The sequence below is a fragment of the Agrilus planipennis genome, unplaced genomic scaffold (assembly GCF_000699045.2).
Source record: "Agrilus planipennis isolate EAB-ADULT unplaced genomic scaffold, Apla_2.0 scaffold269, whole genome shotgun sequence".
Classification (NCBI taxonomy): Eukaryota; Metazoa; Arthropoda; class Insecta; order Coleoptera; family Buprestidae; genus Agrilus; species Agrilus planipennis.
In genome coordinates, this window is record NW_020438982.1 from 74948 (window position 1) to 90191 (window position 15244).

Consider the following 15244-nt stretch of genomic DNA (forward strand, 5'->3'; position numbering starts at 1 on the left):
TGATATATATTTTTTGAAAAAACAAATAATAAAATTACCTGTGATATGAAGTATTGTTCCAAACAGGGAACTTACGATGGCAGTAGCATACGTTTCGTCAGTAAACGTTGCTAAATAATTTCCGAAAACTAAAGCGAAAGACGAAATGGGCACGATAGTCGATGTCTAAAAGGAAATAACAAAGTTATTAAGGGATTTTATGGAGTAATTAAAAGTTTTGTGTACAATAAAAAGCAATCACCATCATTATGGAGAGAGCGAATGTTACAGCGTAGCCCCATCCACCATCGGGAGGTATCAGTTCATACGTCGCTTTTGATTTGGTCATATTTTGAGATTTGTATTCTGAAAGCAATTAATTCGTTATCCAAACAAAAAGTTCTCTCTTTACGTCCGCATACAAAAGAAATAACGTAATAATTTTTGCATTTTAAGGCGTCATAAGATATAAGTAATATTTAATTTAAATTTACTCGCTATAGTGGCATTTTAGCCTGACATTTTAACTTGCATTTTGATTTTATAATGAATTATGTTTAAAAATTCCACAATGAAACTTCAGACTAGTAAACTTTCTATTTTTAATCATGACAATTATTTCTACGGGAAAAATACGTTGTAACATTTTCGATATGTTTGAAAATAACTGAGACACGGGGGGTGCTCCAAAGGTGATACTTTTTAATTCCACCCCGTATCTCCAAAACACTATTTTTAATAATAAGAGAGAAGCACCGCAAAAGTGGGATGCCCCAAAACATTAACGAAATATATTGATACAGGGGACTTAATGTTACGTGTTTAAAGACGCTAGAATATATTCAGAAAGTTGAAACATCACGAAAAATTAAAAAACCAAAAACATATGCTTAATCATTGTTTGCAGAGAATCCCTCCATATGTTTCTAAATAAACTTATGTAAAAGTCTAATAAGCAGAAACAAGTTATATCGAACCTTTTTTAATTTTTATAGAAACACGTTTGCAATTGTATTTTTTTTTTGCTTCCGTATTCTAATTCCATTTTTTTTGCAAAACTACCAATTTTAAACATGGAGTCCGTAACACGCAAGATTTAATTACATCTTTACCTTTCGTTACTGGTTAAAATGAAAACAAAAGCTTCAAGAACTGATTCAAATTCTCACACAGTTTACTTAAGCGATATTAATAAATGAAGTTAAATAGGTTTGAGAGGAAAAAAGATATTCATTAACTTACCAAATATATAAATTAATTAATAATTAATTGATGGTTCATAAGATAAGCACAACTTTTATAAGTGCCTTAATTGCAACTAGTGCAATCGAAATTATTTCTGGTCCAAGTAGCATCTGTTACAAGAATATGACGCGTAAGCTTTCGGAAAGAGGCAAAAGCAAACTGTTAAAGTGTTGACAATTAGTACCTATGTTTGAAAAACAAAAGAACGCATTTACAAGCCTACTACTCAAGAACTAATAAATGTATAATTTATTCTTGTTTTTCTTCCAGACATGACCATTTAACCGCAAATGCTGCTCATGTGAAAAACGCTACAATACAATATCATAATAAGTGGACAATACACACCGAGATGGCTACAGGTGGAAATAATTATGTAAGTGCACCCTTAATTAAATTAATTATTAATAACACAATAACACGATTGACTTTAAATAAACGACCACCGATACACATGTCAGGTCGGTTTCTTTTCAATTAGAATGGCGATAATCAATCTGGAGGTCAATAATTATTGTTTAATGTGAGTGTCGTATGTACTTTAAGATTTTGATACGTACACATATCAGTCAAGAATAAAGAAAAACTCTTTTAATAATCAGATAATTAAAGATTAACAATAATGTATTAATATTTTTGAAAATACCCCAAATAAGGCGAAAAGTACGATGACTATTTTGAGTAAGTTGTGAATCAATTCAATAGCTTTTGTTTATCGTAATTAATCATCGTACCATTAGTTAATTTTTTCGCAAACCACAGTCAGCATCTTTTGTAAAGACGATGTGTTTGAAATTATTTTTTGGGCTGGCTGTAAATTCCCTAGATTTAGGGAAATTTCCCTGGCAGTACTAGTCAAAAATCGAATATGTTAGTGGACATCTCTTTCCCTCTTACATATTGTTTGCAGAAAGAGGGAGAGAGAGAGAGACTGACGAGGTAGGTCTGTTGAATATATCGCAGAAAAGTTGATAATTGATTAATCAAACAATACAATAATTAGTCCGAAAATGTATCGAAGATTAGTTAGTAATCCTTACACTAATTAGTGTAATTAACATATTTCACCAAGCGATTAGCGACCTCGCTATTTCTACTATTATTAATCTGTATTGTTTCTAAAAATACCTAAATCTACTGTTAATCAAAATGATGAGTGTTTCAAAGATGTTAACTCCTGCTGAATTTAAATTAACCCCCTTTCGAGATGTTTTTCTGTCCAAAGAAGGGTGGCCGACCAAAAAGTTTATTCTATAGCCTCAGCATCTCATATGTTAGTTTTTGATTCGTGTTATTTCTCTATTAATAAAGCAAATGCACAATACTTAAGCTTAAAGTGTATTTATTGTTGAAAATAAAACTTCAGTAAGAACAATCGGAACAGTTGAATACGAAGTTTTGAAAAAATTCATGATCATTTTATTCGATTGCGTGCTTTAACAGAACAATTTGTGGCATTTAGAAACGTTTTCTTGTTATTATCTATAATGTTCTTCAATTATTACAAAAAGATGATGCATCTTAAACAAATTTTGCTCCACAAGACGCCTTCATACACTATAGTTGTACATTTTTTCTTCTTGCAATTTCTTATTTCCTGTTGTTGCAAATTGTTCTATTAAAGCACGTAGTCTAATAAAATGACCGTCGATCGCAGTTCCCTGTTCCGCTTTTCCTTCCTTGTCAACGGCGTCGGTTTAGGTTAGTGCTTTCCTAGTTGGAAGATCTTTCGGAGCTTCATTTGAATTGCTTGTATCCAGGCCTTTTGGTTGGCATGGTTTGCTGCAGTTTCCAGTGTGTACTTGGGGTCAGATGATATGACTGTTTTATTCAATTTTCTTTCCTGACTTAAATCGATTGCTTTGTTGATAGCATAGGCTTCCTAGAGGAAAACAATAAATGTTCTAGGGACTTTATATAGGACGTCAGTATTATCATATATGATCGCAAAGCCTTCTTTTTCTTCTATTAGACATCTATCGATGTGTATGTGCTTGTAATCTTTATATTTGTCAATTAATTCATTGAATAATTTTTTATATACGACGCTGGAAGTTTTTTCTTTGGGAAATGCCTGTGGGTGTATATGGAAGTCAGTCTAAGTGCTTATTCTTCTCAAGGCAAAATTTGGTGTTATTGGCGTTTTACTTTTTCAACTCTTTAAGTCAATGATTGAGGTAATAGGGCATAACGACTGAATTTAGTTTCAGTATTAATCATTTTTGGGATACTTTTACGGATTGGGTTCTTGTTGGGATAAATGTTTAATGCTTGAACTTTATATCTAGAGCAACTCTAAATTTTATGCTTACCATATTTTATTTTTTTTTTATCTTTAATTTCACATGTGCTTAATAATTAGATTTTGTGATCCAGTTTTCATTAATTTTGTATTAAAATTCGCGCCACCTAATCATCCAATTGATGCGACTTAAAGAAAATTAGTGTTGCTGGAAAATAGCATATTAGGCATTAAGGTAATAAAGTAAGGAATTCCCTTTACGGGGTATGTTCTGAAAGTGTGAAAGTACTAAGAAAATTTGCCCCTTCTTAAAGTATTGTTTATCTAGTTTTTTTACACATATTTTATTTACAAATTTTACAATGAACAGACAATATTTTTAACCTGTCATCAATACAATAACTTTTTTATATCGTTTAGCATTCTCATTCACTTTAGATAAAAACATTTTGCTTAACAAAAGTGTTTTACGATTAGCTTAATTTTATTAAGGTTTGCGGTTAATATTAACTAAAACAATGTGGTATTTCCTGATACTAAAGATGTGTGATGCTTGTTTTCGATAGATATTAAAAAAAAAGTATAAAAAAATATAAATTGTTGTAATTAGAACCGCAACATGATATGGTGTAATCCTGTTAAATGTTGCCTTTTCTTACGGATGGCGTATAGGTTTGCGTGTATAAATTGTATAAAAAAACATCTACCTGTACTTTTTTAAGATACAACGGTAAGAACTCATGCATTTGCATAGATTTTCTATCAGCATACACAGGTATGCATGTGTGGTGCAAAGTGACTGGATTGCATAAGCGGAATATGAGTACGAACCTCTATTAAAGGATATTTTTTATTAGAATATCTGTATCGAATTATCGACTTGTTATTAAAAATTGCGAATGCATAATTAATAATAATAATAATTATAATGTATTACGAGGAAGTGTCAAAAAGTTTTCGACCTGATACAGAAAATACTGTTCTTCAAATATACAGGGTGTTTTTTGAAATAAGTAAGAAGCTTGTAGAAAGTCACAGGGCACTATAAAACAAGAAAATCGAATAAATGTTTGTATATCCGAAAGTTCACCTCGCCAAACGATCTCTTCATTTAAAACTAATTAAAACAGGGATGTTTTCATTACTAAATGAAGTTAAAATTGTCTTATTTAAATGAGAATCGGTTACATACCATTCGGCTAAAATTTGACTGTTGAAAATGTAAAAGATTACTTCACAACGTGTTAAATGTAGAAAATGTAAAGAAACTGGTTGAAAATGTATCACATGAAGAGCGTTAACTATGTGCTACTTATGTGGCTTTAAAATTGTTAAATAGATTTTTTTATAATGTATTTTAAAAACGAAATAACTTACCAACTAATAGACTTGAACTAGATCCATCTTGACCTTAAAATTAAATCTGGAATTCGTAAGAATTGGTATTTCAAGACTCTGATTAAACTAAAATGTTCAATTAGAATGTTAAAATGCATTGTTTTACTTAAAAACATCCAAATGTTGCCGATATTTACAGTGTGATTTATATTACTTCAATTCATTTTTGATATTTTTATTTACATATACATATTCCATATTTCAAAAGAGAAAACAATATTGTATGTTTATACATAGAATAATTAGATCCAATGAATTCTTGATAGCTGAAAAAATATTGTTTCTAAGCAAAGGTAGTGTATCACCATCTAGTGGGTATTTGCTACTACTGAAGTATTTCATGCGTTAAACAAAGCATTACTAAGTAATAATCAAATTCTTTAACTGCATTGACTATGTAGCTTACATCCTTATATTACCTTAAAGCGTTTATTAACGTTCGTAAGATAAATTGTAATTTTAACTGCATGACTACATCAAATTGTAGAGTTAAATCAATCACAATTAGAAAGTCTTTACGAAAATGTTTCTACAATTTATTGTGCCAAATTGGAATATAATTATTTTAACGGCTTAACAAATTTAATTATACGTTTCATCTTGTGAATAACTAAAGAACGAAAATTAAACATATAGATATAAAATAAATTACTCAACAAAATTAAATATGTAAAAATGAATGAGAGGACAACAAACATTATCAACGCTTAAATGGAGCACTAATAGTATGAGCTTTTACTTTTAAATGCTCTCTTTACCAAGAACATTCGTTATAAAGATAGAAACACAGGTCAATCTGCATTAATAAGGTCGTATTTTATTATAATGAAAGAAGTTTTTATTTTTATTAGAATATAATGTTCATCACATGGCACAATTCACATAAACTACTGAAACATTAGAATTTCTGCCTATTTTAATTAAATATTTATAATGTATATAATGTTACCTAANCACTTAGAGCGGCCATAAAGTCTTCGAAGCCATCAGGTACATAAATTTTCAACTCGATGTTACAGAATAGCATGGGCAATGACATTGGGAAGTTCGCCTCGGTCCTCAAGGATATATGTCGATAACCCGCTTGCAGTCCATCCAAAGGTAAAATTCGTTGCCCTAAAAGCTTTCCTGTGGGTAAATAAATGTTTGTTATTCTATATTATTATTAAAAATGAAAATACGAACGTACCGTTTTCATCGTATACTCCAAATCTAAGAACCGCTAAATCGGGAAGTACTACTTTTCGGAAAAGGAATGGCTCTTCGTTGTAAACTGGGTTTAGACCGTTTGCAGGGACCATTCGGGTCTTAAATACTTCGATAATACTAAATGGAAAATAGATTAAGTACACGATTACACAATTTAGATGATAGTTTAATTGAATTGAATTAATGAAAATATTGCACATAAACATTACTATTCAGATTACATTAACGTAATAACATACTACGATATTATTTTTAATATTTTAGCTAAAGTACGAATATTCAAATAGAATTCAAACTATTTCCTGAATATATTCGAATTAGAAAAACGATTATAACAAAATGATTTTCAAAGGCCTTTATTAGGTAAGTATGGACGGACTACCCCCTAAAGCAATGACCATAACGCTTTAAAAAGTCGAAAAGTGAGATTCTACTTCTGACTTATCGTAACCAGTCAGTTTATAAATAACAATCAGTCGTAAGTTAGACAAAAAAAAACATGAAATTTACCACTGCAAATTGTCCAAATGTCCAAACTTGCCTGACTATGGCCTTTAAAAAAATAATGTTAGAACATTATTAGGATACGTCAAATAGGAATGCACCACTTGGTGGAAAAATTTGTAACAGGAATAAGGGCAAATTTACTAAAATTCATAACATCTGAAGGTTCACTCTCAGATTTGTTTAAAAAAATGAAATTACTTTTTCTAGGGTTTGTATCAGCCCAATCACATATTAGGCCAACACTAACCATTTTACTTCAATACAAAAAGCCCGTGATTATACGGTACACTATAAGGGCTATGAAAAACTTTCCCTCAACAGTGCCGTGTTTTTAAGCTCCTCCCATTTGACTGATCCCAATACATAAGGAAGACAATCAATTTCGTATTTTTCTATTGTTTTCAACAGCTAATTAGATTCCAATAACAGGTAAACTTGTCAAACAACTATTAAAAACTCAGATCAACCGTCAGTACTATATCTGCTTATATTTATAGCGAATGTGTGAAGGGTATAAACTACAGAAAATTTCCAGTTTCCAAAATAAAATATTTTTTAATGATTATGTAAATGAAGAAGCTGAACATTATTTTTTTAATGTGTGATTACATACATAAAAAAATTATATTTCAATTATAATTCCTTTTTAATAATATATTTTTCAACGATATATATTATTCTTATTGAAATGGAATGAATTGTATACTTAAATGAAAAAACAATAGCGTATTTTTGGTAAAATATTGTTTTTTGTTTAACGTAAATACTAATTAAATCGTGTTAAATTTTATAAAAAGTAATAATGACTACACACATGTAAAACGATTTTGTCATTGCTTCTTCTTGGTATGTAAAAATACAAATAAATTTGAAAATATAAAAATTACAATATGACTCACTTGAAAGAACTAAAATTTAATAATTCATTAAGATTTTTTCTAAACTAAATTTTCAAATGAAGTCATATTTTAGATTGAACAAAAACCGATCTATCTCACTCACATACCCCATTAACAACTTGGTCTAAATGCAACAATTCTTCTTTGTTTTCATTTGTCTTTCTAAACAAAGAATTCCTTTTTGGTTGACATGTCATATTCTAATTCTTCGTTCTTATACATCTCAATCATTTTCTGAATATCATGAGACAACATTTCCAACTGCTTATCATGTTTGATTTTCAATTTCTCCTTTTCCTTTGCTTGCTTTATAGTGGCAGTTTTCCTTTCATCCAAAAATTTCTTGGTATTGTTCTGTTGTTTCTCTCTTAAACGTCTGTCTTTTTCCTGTTTTGTCTTCAACGTTTTATCGTTTGCGATCTGAAATGGATCAAAAAGTGTAGTAGTAAAATATAATAAGTTTAAAATTAGAATGTTTACTTCTTTGGCAGTTTCCACGGAAATTTTGGCTTGTCTTGTGTTCATCTCTTTCAGTTCTTTTTCGTGTTTGGCTTCCAACTGTTTCATCTGTCCAGCTTGTAAGAGTTCCATGTGCTTTCTCAAAAGATCCTTCTGTTCTTCAAGCTGATTCCTCAAGTACTCCCACTCCTGCTTACGATGCCTCTCCATAAGCTCACTCCACTGAGCCGTTTGTTCTTCTACCAATTTTCTCACAGCCTGGTCATTTACTAGATCGTCTTTACTAAAAAGAATTAAAATAAAAATAAATAGTATCAATTAGTTATAATACAGGGACAGTACTTTTTGCCCTTAATAAGCTTTTCGATTGCAGTGCATTGGGCTTTTTGAACAGCAAGTTTTTCTTTCATTTGTTTTTTCTTCATGCTATCAAATTCTTTTTGTTGTTTCTTCGTGCTCTTTTGGAAGCCTTTGTCTTGTCTGATGTATTCGATTGTAATGGGTTCAAAAACAAGCGGCTCTAAAAAAATCAACAACATTTACAACATACACATATAAAGCTATTTATACTTCACCTTCTTTCTTCTCTTCCTTTTTATCGTCCTTATGGCCTCCTTTATCGGTAACCTCTATGCCCATCGAAGACATCTGTTCACTTTGTTTTTGTTGGGCTCCAATGAAGCCTCTTGGGTCACTTAGAGCGGCCATAAAGTCTTCGAAGCCATCAGGTACATAAATTTTCAACTCGATGTTACAGAATAGCATGGGCAATGACATTGGGAAGTTCGCCTCGGTCCTCAAGGATATATGTCGATAACCCGCTTGCAGTCCATCCAAAGGTAAAATTCGTTGCCCTAAAAGCTTTCCTGTGGGTAAATAAATGTTTGTTATTCTATATTATTATTAAAAATGAAAATACGAACGTACCGTTTTCATCGTATACTCCAAATCTAAGAACCGCTAAATCGGGAAGTACTACTTTTCGGAAAAGGAATGGCTCTTCGTTGTAAACTGGGTTTAGACCGTTTGCAGGGACCATTCGGGTCTTAAATTCTTTTCTAATAGTATCAGTTGGCAAGCCATACATGTCAACCTCTACATAGGTCCCTACCTAAAGGCATAAATGTTTAATTAGCAGGTGTAATGAATTAGGAAATATCCTACGTACTTTTTTGTCAGACAAGAATTGACCTGAAATAACTTGGACAGCGCATTGCGCGGCTATGACACCATCAACCGGACTTTCGGCGAAAGGATCGAAAATACGGTCGTGTCTTCTCATAAAGTCAGGTTTAAGTAAGTAGCCACAGTTACCGTTGTACTCAAATTTTCCTTGGTTAAGTTGCATGGGAAGATCGGACGTTTGAAAATTGAGGGAGACCATTTGGCAACCAGCGTTCCAAAAGACCTTAAAAAAAAAAGGAAATCAAAACATGAGAAAAAGCAATTCAAAATATCATATCTACCTGAGGCATATAGTTCGAAGAATTGGCACGCGTACCGCTGGGATAAATTCGTGACATTTGTCTTTTGTTGTAGTTGACGAATTCAATCGCAGACGTTTTTAGGTAATTCAGACCAACGGGTTCCGAGAAGCTCGACATGTTATGGTGAATGTTCTTTTCTGTGTACAAAGATATCAAATGTGCAATACAAATTAAACATGTGATAAACAACAAATATGAAACTGCGCATACTTTCAGCAACTTCCCAACTCTGAAATTTGACTGGTTGAGCATAGTTGATCATAGAACTCAACCAAGGGTGCACATTGGTCGTTGAACCTGTATATTGAATAGGGGCCGCTTCACCTCCGGCTCCATCTGCTGGGACAGCATCTGGAGGCGGTGCCTAAAAATATAAGGAATAACAAATCAATCCATTATAATTAAATAATTCTACTGTACAGAAATTACTTTCTATGACAGTAAAGATAAACGTTTGGCACGACCCTTCTACATCAATATTATTTAAATTTATTCAGAAAAAAGACTATCAAATTGATGTCCATTAAATTTGTAAACCTGAAAATGATTAAGAAATACTTCTTTATTAAACTGAATACTTAGTACTTGGAACTGCTAATTATACAGTTTTAATATTTTCAATGTTAAGAGCTTAATAATTTCTAGGGTTCTGTACTTCAAAAAAAGGAGCTTTTATAGAATTACCGTACCTCAGCTATATATAATGACAATGAAAACTTCCAATTTCTTTAATCCACTAGACTTTCAAATATCTTTTTGTAAACTTACATCTGCTGGAACGTCTGGAATGGCACTCATCTTGTCAGGGGCAGGAGCTGGTGCGCTGGCATCTTCCTTCTCCTCATCTTCTATGACAAACTGCCCCTGTCTAAATAGTTCCAGTTCCTGCTTTTCTACTTCCGGTTTCAATCTAATCAGAAAAGAACATTAAGTGCCCTGTTTTTCAAGAATTAACAAATAGTGACATTAACCTCTTATTTTTTATCATTATTTTCCTTTTTAACAAACACGGTGGAGGAAGAGGGGCTCCAGGCTCCAAAGGATAATCCGGAAGAGGCTCCTTGAGAAGGAGATCACCTGAAAATAAACTCTTTTAACAACGAAATCGAAAAATTAGTTAAATACTTACCAAAAATTTCATCGCAGTACTTTGCAAGTTTGTACTGTTGCGCTTTGCAACAGTGATTTTCGAAAGATAATATTACCGGATAATCAGAAGTAACGAAGGCTGTGTCCCGAATAGCGTAAATAACATCCTTAAAAAGAATATCGGTACACATGGCTTTCCCGTGGGTTATTATAGGCTCTTCGTCTTCGCCCTTCCCTACACAATTAATGTTTAACAAAAAATATTTATTTTTATCTACTTAGTTACCATCCCAACAGTCCAATTCGACACATCTGCACCCTGCCAATAAAACTTGTCTGTACATTTCAACCGAAGATTTCCCGCCAAATTGTCGACCGGACAAGTACGTGTTATGACTAGAATTGATATAGTAGGCACACAGGGGTTGATCCATTTCCATATAAATATCCAATCGATCGAGAAATACAGGCGCGTTTTCGTCAGACATTAGGTATCTGAAAAAAAGTTAATAAAATTTTTCTTTCTAAGATTTTTTTCTTTACTTATGTATGAAACCTTCTTTGGTGCCTCATTTCGTACCTTATAAGTCCATCCTTTGTTAATCGATTTTCCTTCCGGTAAGCCTCATCCTGCTCATAAGTTTCAATAATTTCCGCTGCTCTTTTTTCATCATACAGCGGGTACAAAATTTCGTTAAGTCTTGGATCACGTTGCTTTTCGTTGAGAAAGTTGATGAATTGCTCTACACCAATGTAGTCTGCTTTTCCCTGGGTACTAAAATCAATTCAAATAATTCCACCATATATAATATACAGACAAATTTTGATTAATAGAACCAAATTGATTGTGTATAGCATCAAATACAAGAAATGTGTAATTTTTACTTGTCAACTCAAATTTTTATTACTCGAAAATAATATTTTCCGCCAACTTCCATAAGTTGAATTTTTTGGGGGAGTCACTTAATAAATATTAGCAGTGGTTTTTACATAATAAAGAGCTTTTGCCCCATTTTGGACTTGATTATTTATGTCTATTCACTCAACAAGAGGAATAATGGAAAACATAATATCAAATAACAACAGTCATTCCAATTTTAATTAAAAAAAAGATGCACTTACATTGTTCTAAACAATTCTTCGATGTCGTTCCGTGGACAAATCTTATGATACAGGGCATAAAATTTGTCAAAAGTGAATTGGTCCTTCTCAATGGAGTCATTTTTACCATTTGGAAGTCCTAATTCTGACAGGTACTGGTACACTAACTTTTCCGTTTTCCCAGAGGCAAATGTTTTGGCAATTACTTTCACTGGTACCTTACCTTTTGAATCTACCAAAAATCCCAGTCGCATCCAACTTAAAAAAACAAAGAGGTATTTAATCGATTCAAAATGCGAAATATACCCAAACAGATACCCACAAGCACATTTAATGCAATATATATTAATGATGTGTTTTCCTGTATACATAAAATATATCTTTAATAAAACAAATTAATTATTTGAAAAAAAGAAACATGGAGTGTAGTTATTAAAACAACCATTACCAATATAGCTACTGCGGTTTCTAAATCATAAGTACTATTTACTACACATTCTAATTGATGTAATTTATACACAAAGGTTTTATTTAAGATATCAACCGATAATGTGGATTTTATGTGTAGCAATGTATCTACATCCAGTAAAATTTTTAGGCCTTTACAAACGATTTACTTTACTTTTGAATTGTTCCAGAGTTAATAAAAACGTTTCTAGCAAAGTTATTTCTCATGAAGACTTACTGTTTCATTAAAGCGGTGCGTGGACAGACATTGTTTATTTTGTTGTTATGTGTAATTTTGCGTAAACCTTCCTGCCAAGTCTGAAGAAACATGCAAAGCACAACAATAAATGTACTATCAAACACCTATTAATGACTCATTAGTATTCTAAATACAGTCAAACAAAATAAAGTAGAACTTCTATAACTGGAAATCTTTTCTAAATCAGATATTTTTTGTTTCCTTGACGTACATACCGTTTTATATTTATTTTAAACTCTCTAAACTGGAATTTCTACTAATATAGACCCAAAAAAGTAATGTGATGCCTTTCAAACAAACACTGAATTGATTGCACGTAGAAGGATTAAGTTAGTGTTTGACTGTATTTGCAAGTTTATTAGTTGGAATGTATAGTATAAAAAGTTTGTTAATAACACAGAATGAGTGAAGAGTCACTAGAAAGTAATTATTAGTAAAGTAACCCCCTACAACTATAGATAGCATTTGTGGAATACAGGAAGTTGTACATTTGAATGTAGATGAAAACTCTTTTATTGATATAGACACATTATATTTAAAAACAATTTGAGAAACATAAAGATAATTATTGAAGATAAAATTAAATGAAGAACGAAATCTCTTTTAAGAATATAGTACATATTTACATTTAATGTTACACTGAAAACTGTCTGGTTAGTGACACACAAAATTTTGCATGCTATTAATTAACACAATTAACTTACTGTTTTTTTAAACAAGTCATAGGACACACATTATTGGCTTTCACATTGTGAGTGATTTTTCGTAAGCCATCCAACCAATCCTTCAATCAATACATTTTTTATTTAAGTAAGTTATGAAAATGTAAAATAGAAATTTTGTTTTCAAGAATTTCTTCTGAACTAATATACAAAATTATAGACTAACAGATCCATCTTTTCTAATGGGCTAATTCATTAAATTATTAAGCTTTATATTTTTTTAATATGTTAATAATAACATACCTTTGCTGTTTGAGCATCAGGGCAAACCACATGCTGGTAATTAATATTTATATAATCTGTGCCACTACAAATGGTAAGTGATTTTTCTTCTAAATCACTTCCATGTTTTTGAAGATTACTAAGCAATTTTTTATCTGACGGAACACCTCCTGCTCTTATATCACTCACTTGACACAGCTCAATAACATCTCCCTCCTGAAATAAAAGAATTACTTGCTTGTTAATCAAGTTCAATGTTTAAAATCAATATTGTTTACCTTTCCATCACTCTTCCAATATATAAAAAAACCATATTCATCAACTTTAAAAAGGGCATTTGATTCATACTCAGTGTTATCTTTGTCTTCATACCATCTATCAAAAACACAGCCATTCAAAAGTGGTTCCGGGACAGGAATACGCCAATCAAACTCGAATTTTTTAGTCATTTTTTCCTGAAATAAGAACAATTAGCAACTACTAAAAAAATATTATCATTTCGTACTTATTATACACTTTTTATCATAGTGAAAATGTTTCCATCTTCGATTCACAACATTTTTCACTCACATTTAAAGTTAATTAATGGTAAAATTCTACACAAATTATTAAAAAAATAATGTATGCTACAAATTATGACATTTCACGGAATTATTATTATTTATTGACTTATCTATGTTTATTGACATTTAGATACATTTTGATAAAAAATAGACTTGTAAACGTAAGTGTGTGTAGCTGTTGCTCCATAATAAGTAATGTTCGTTTATTTGACCCATAAATGAAGTTAAGTAATTAACAGACGGTCATTTTTAAATAATTTAACTGAACCACTAAAATTTCCGTAAAATCTAAACTTTTCGAAGTAAATTAAATAACAAGTATGTAGTTTATTGTCAGTTGTTTGGAATTAATGAAAAGTATGGTTCAGTAAAAGATGGTATAGGTATGAATGCATCTTTCAATTGCCTAAAATCTTTTACTCTCAATGGAAGCGAAAAGAAATTTTCAAAAACTTTAAAGTATATTTTTGTAATCAAATGAAATCAAATAACGTTTTTATATTAATATAAAGTATTGTCACTACATAAAAAGTTATTTACAATTTTTCATAATTTTTAATTCAGTAGGATACATAATCGATCAAAATTTTTAATTTTTATTTTTATGAAGAAAATACTATTAAACTAATTACTGCTTGTTGTTCATGATAATTGCAAATAGTTAAAAACAAATTTTAAAATTTCTTACCTATAAAATAGCATTTACTATAGAAAGAAGTTACAATTAGTATTTGTTTCACATTTCAAGCTGAAGTTAGACTGAATAATCATAAGTCTTCTTTATACCTATTAACTTAAGTGGATTTAAATGCCACACTAGGTTTTTAATCGTATTAGTAATAAAATCGATAAATATCACACGTTTATAAGAATGTTATTTTAGAATATTTAATTATAGATAACCATCAGGTACCCTATTAACGATTAGATAACACACACAACTCGTGGGTATTGTTGGTTGCTTAACGCTGTTGTATTATTTTAATTTTTTATTAATTAGTTATTAATTACTTAAGAATTTTGACCAAGATATTATTTAAATGAAAAAAGTCTATTCATCAAAATACTTTTTTCTAATACTTTTAATTTGTTCCATCGAAGAGCTCTGATTCATTCTAATTATACAATTAAATAGAGAAAAAGTTTTTCCTTTCCGAGGGCCAAATTTTAAAATTTGGAAAAAAAAATTTAATGCAATTTTTTGTCAAAATGTTTAAAAAATTAATAGCTTATTAAAGTTAGGGTAATTTTATATTCGAGGAGGACATGCAAGGGCAATTTGTTAACCGTAAGTCATCTTAATTAAAAAGTCGATTTAAATAAAATAACAATTTTGCGCTGCTAACTTTACCTTACGAAAAAAATATCTTTGAATCTGTTGAGCACTGATACGAGTACTTTTTATCAATACGTACT

General features: G+C 30.8%; 2 protein-coding genes and 1 long non-coding RNA gene across 6 annotated transcripts in view; 1 reads left to right on the top strand and 2 right to left on the bottom strand.

Moving 5' to 3' along the window:
* Positions 1-16: 16 nt before the first annotated feature.
* LOC112904733 lies at positions 17-1391 on the bottom strand. Its single transcript, XR_003231314.1, has 3 exons — positions 1222-1391; positions 242-345; positions 17-165 (listed from the first exon to the last, which is right to left on the bottom strand). It is a non-coding gene; the product is annotated as an uncharacterized LOC112904733 (long non-coding RNA).
* A 119-nt stretch (positions 1392-1510) lies between these two features.
* The window catches only part of LOC108741340 (growth arrest-specific protein 2-like), a 64749-nt gene continuing 51015 nt past the window's right edge, over positions 1511-15244 (top strand). The window contains exon 1 of the mRNA XM_018476119.2: positions 1511-1600. The gene's annotated coding sequence lies outside the window, so the exon portion shown is untranslated. The remainder of the gene's footprint in view (positions 1601-15244) is intronic.
* On the bottom strand, positions 6175-14610 carry LOC108741333 (1-phosphatidylinositol 4,5-bisphosphate phosphodiesterase). 4 transcript variants are annotated; one of them, XM_018476105.2, is made up of 18 exons: positions 14517-14610; positions 13544-13720; positions 13287-13481; positions 13026-13105; positions 11637-11873; positions 11095-11289; positions 10801-11009; positions 10555-10749; positions 10397-10502; positions 10194-10335; positions 9636-9789; positions 9405-9562; positions 9107-9346; positions 8866-9049; positions 8514-8804; positions 8281-8458; positions 7960-8221; positions 6175-7899 (listed from the first exon to the last, which is right to left on the bottom strand). In XM_018476105.2, the coding sequence occupies exons 2-18, from the start codon at positions 13712-13714 to the stop codon at positions 7642-7644; spliced, it is 3255 nt and encodes a 1084-aa protein (XP_018331607.1). In that variant the 5' UTR covers positions 13715-13720; positions 14517-14610; the 3' UTR covers positions 6175-7641. The 4 variants fall into 4 exon arrangements, with proteins under 4 accessions (XP_018331607.1, XP_018331608.1, XP_018331606.1 ...); XM_018476106.2 differs by lacking the exons at positions 13026-13105; positions 14517-14610 and adding exons at positions 12301-12380; positions 13771-13926; XM_018476104.2 differs by lacking the exon at positions 14517-14610 and adding an exon at positions 13771-13925.

Excerpts from the sequence above, each read along its gene's own strand:
- LOC108741333 (XM_018476105.2), bottom strand. The coding sequence starts at position 13,714 with ATGACTAAAAAATTCGAGTTTGATTGGCGTATTCCTGTCCCGGAACCA. Across the intron at positions 10,503-10,554 it reads GTACTGCGATGAAATTTTTG|GTGATCTCCTTCTCAAGGAG; the intron begins GTAAGTATTTAA and ends GTTTATTTTCAG. Across the intron at positions 7,900-7,959 it reads CCGTGGAAACTGCCAAAGAA|ATCGCAAACGATAAAACGTT; the intron begins GTAAACATTCTA and ends GATCCATTTCAG.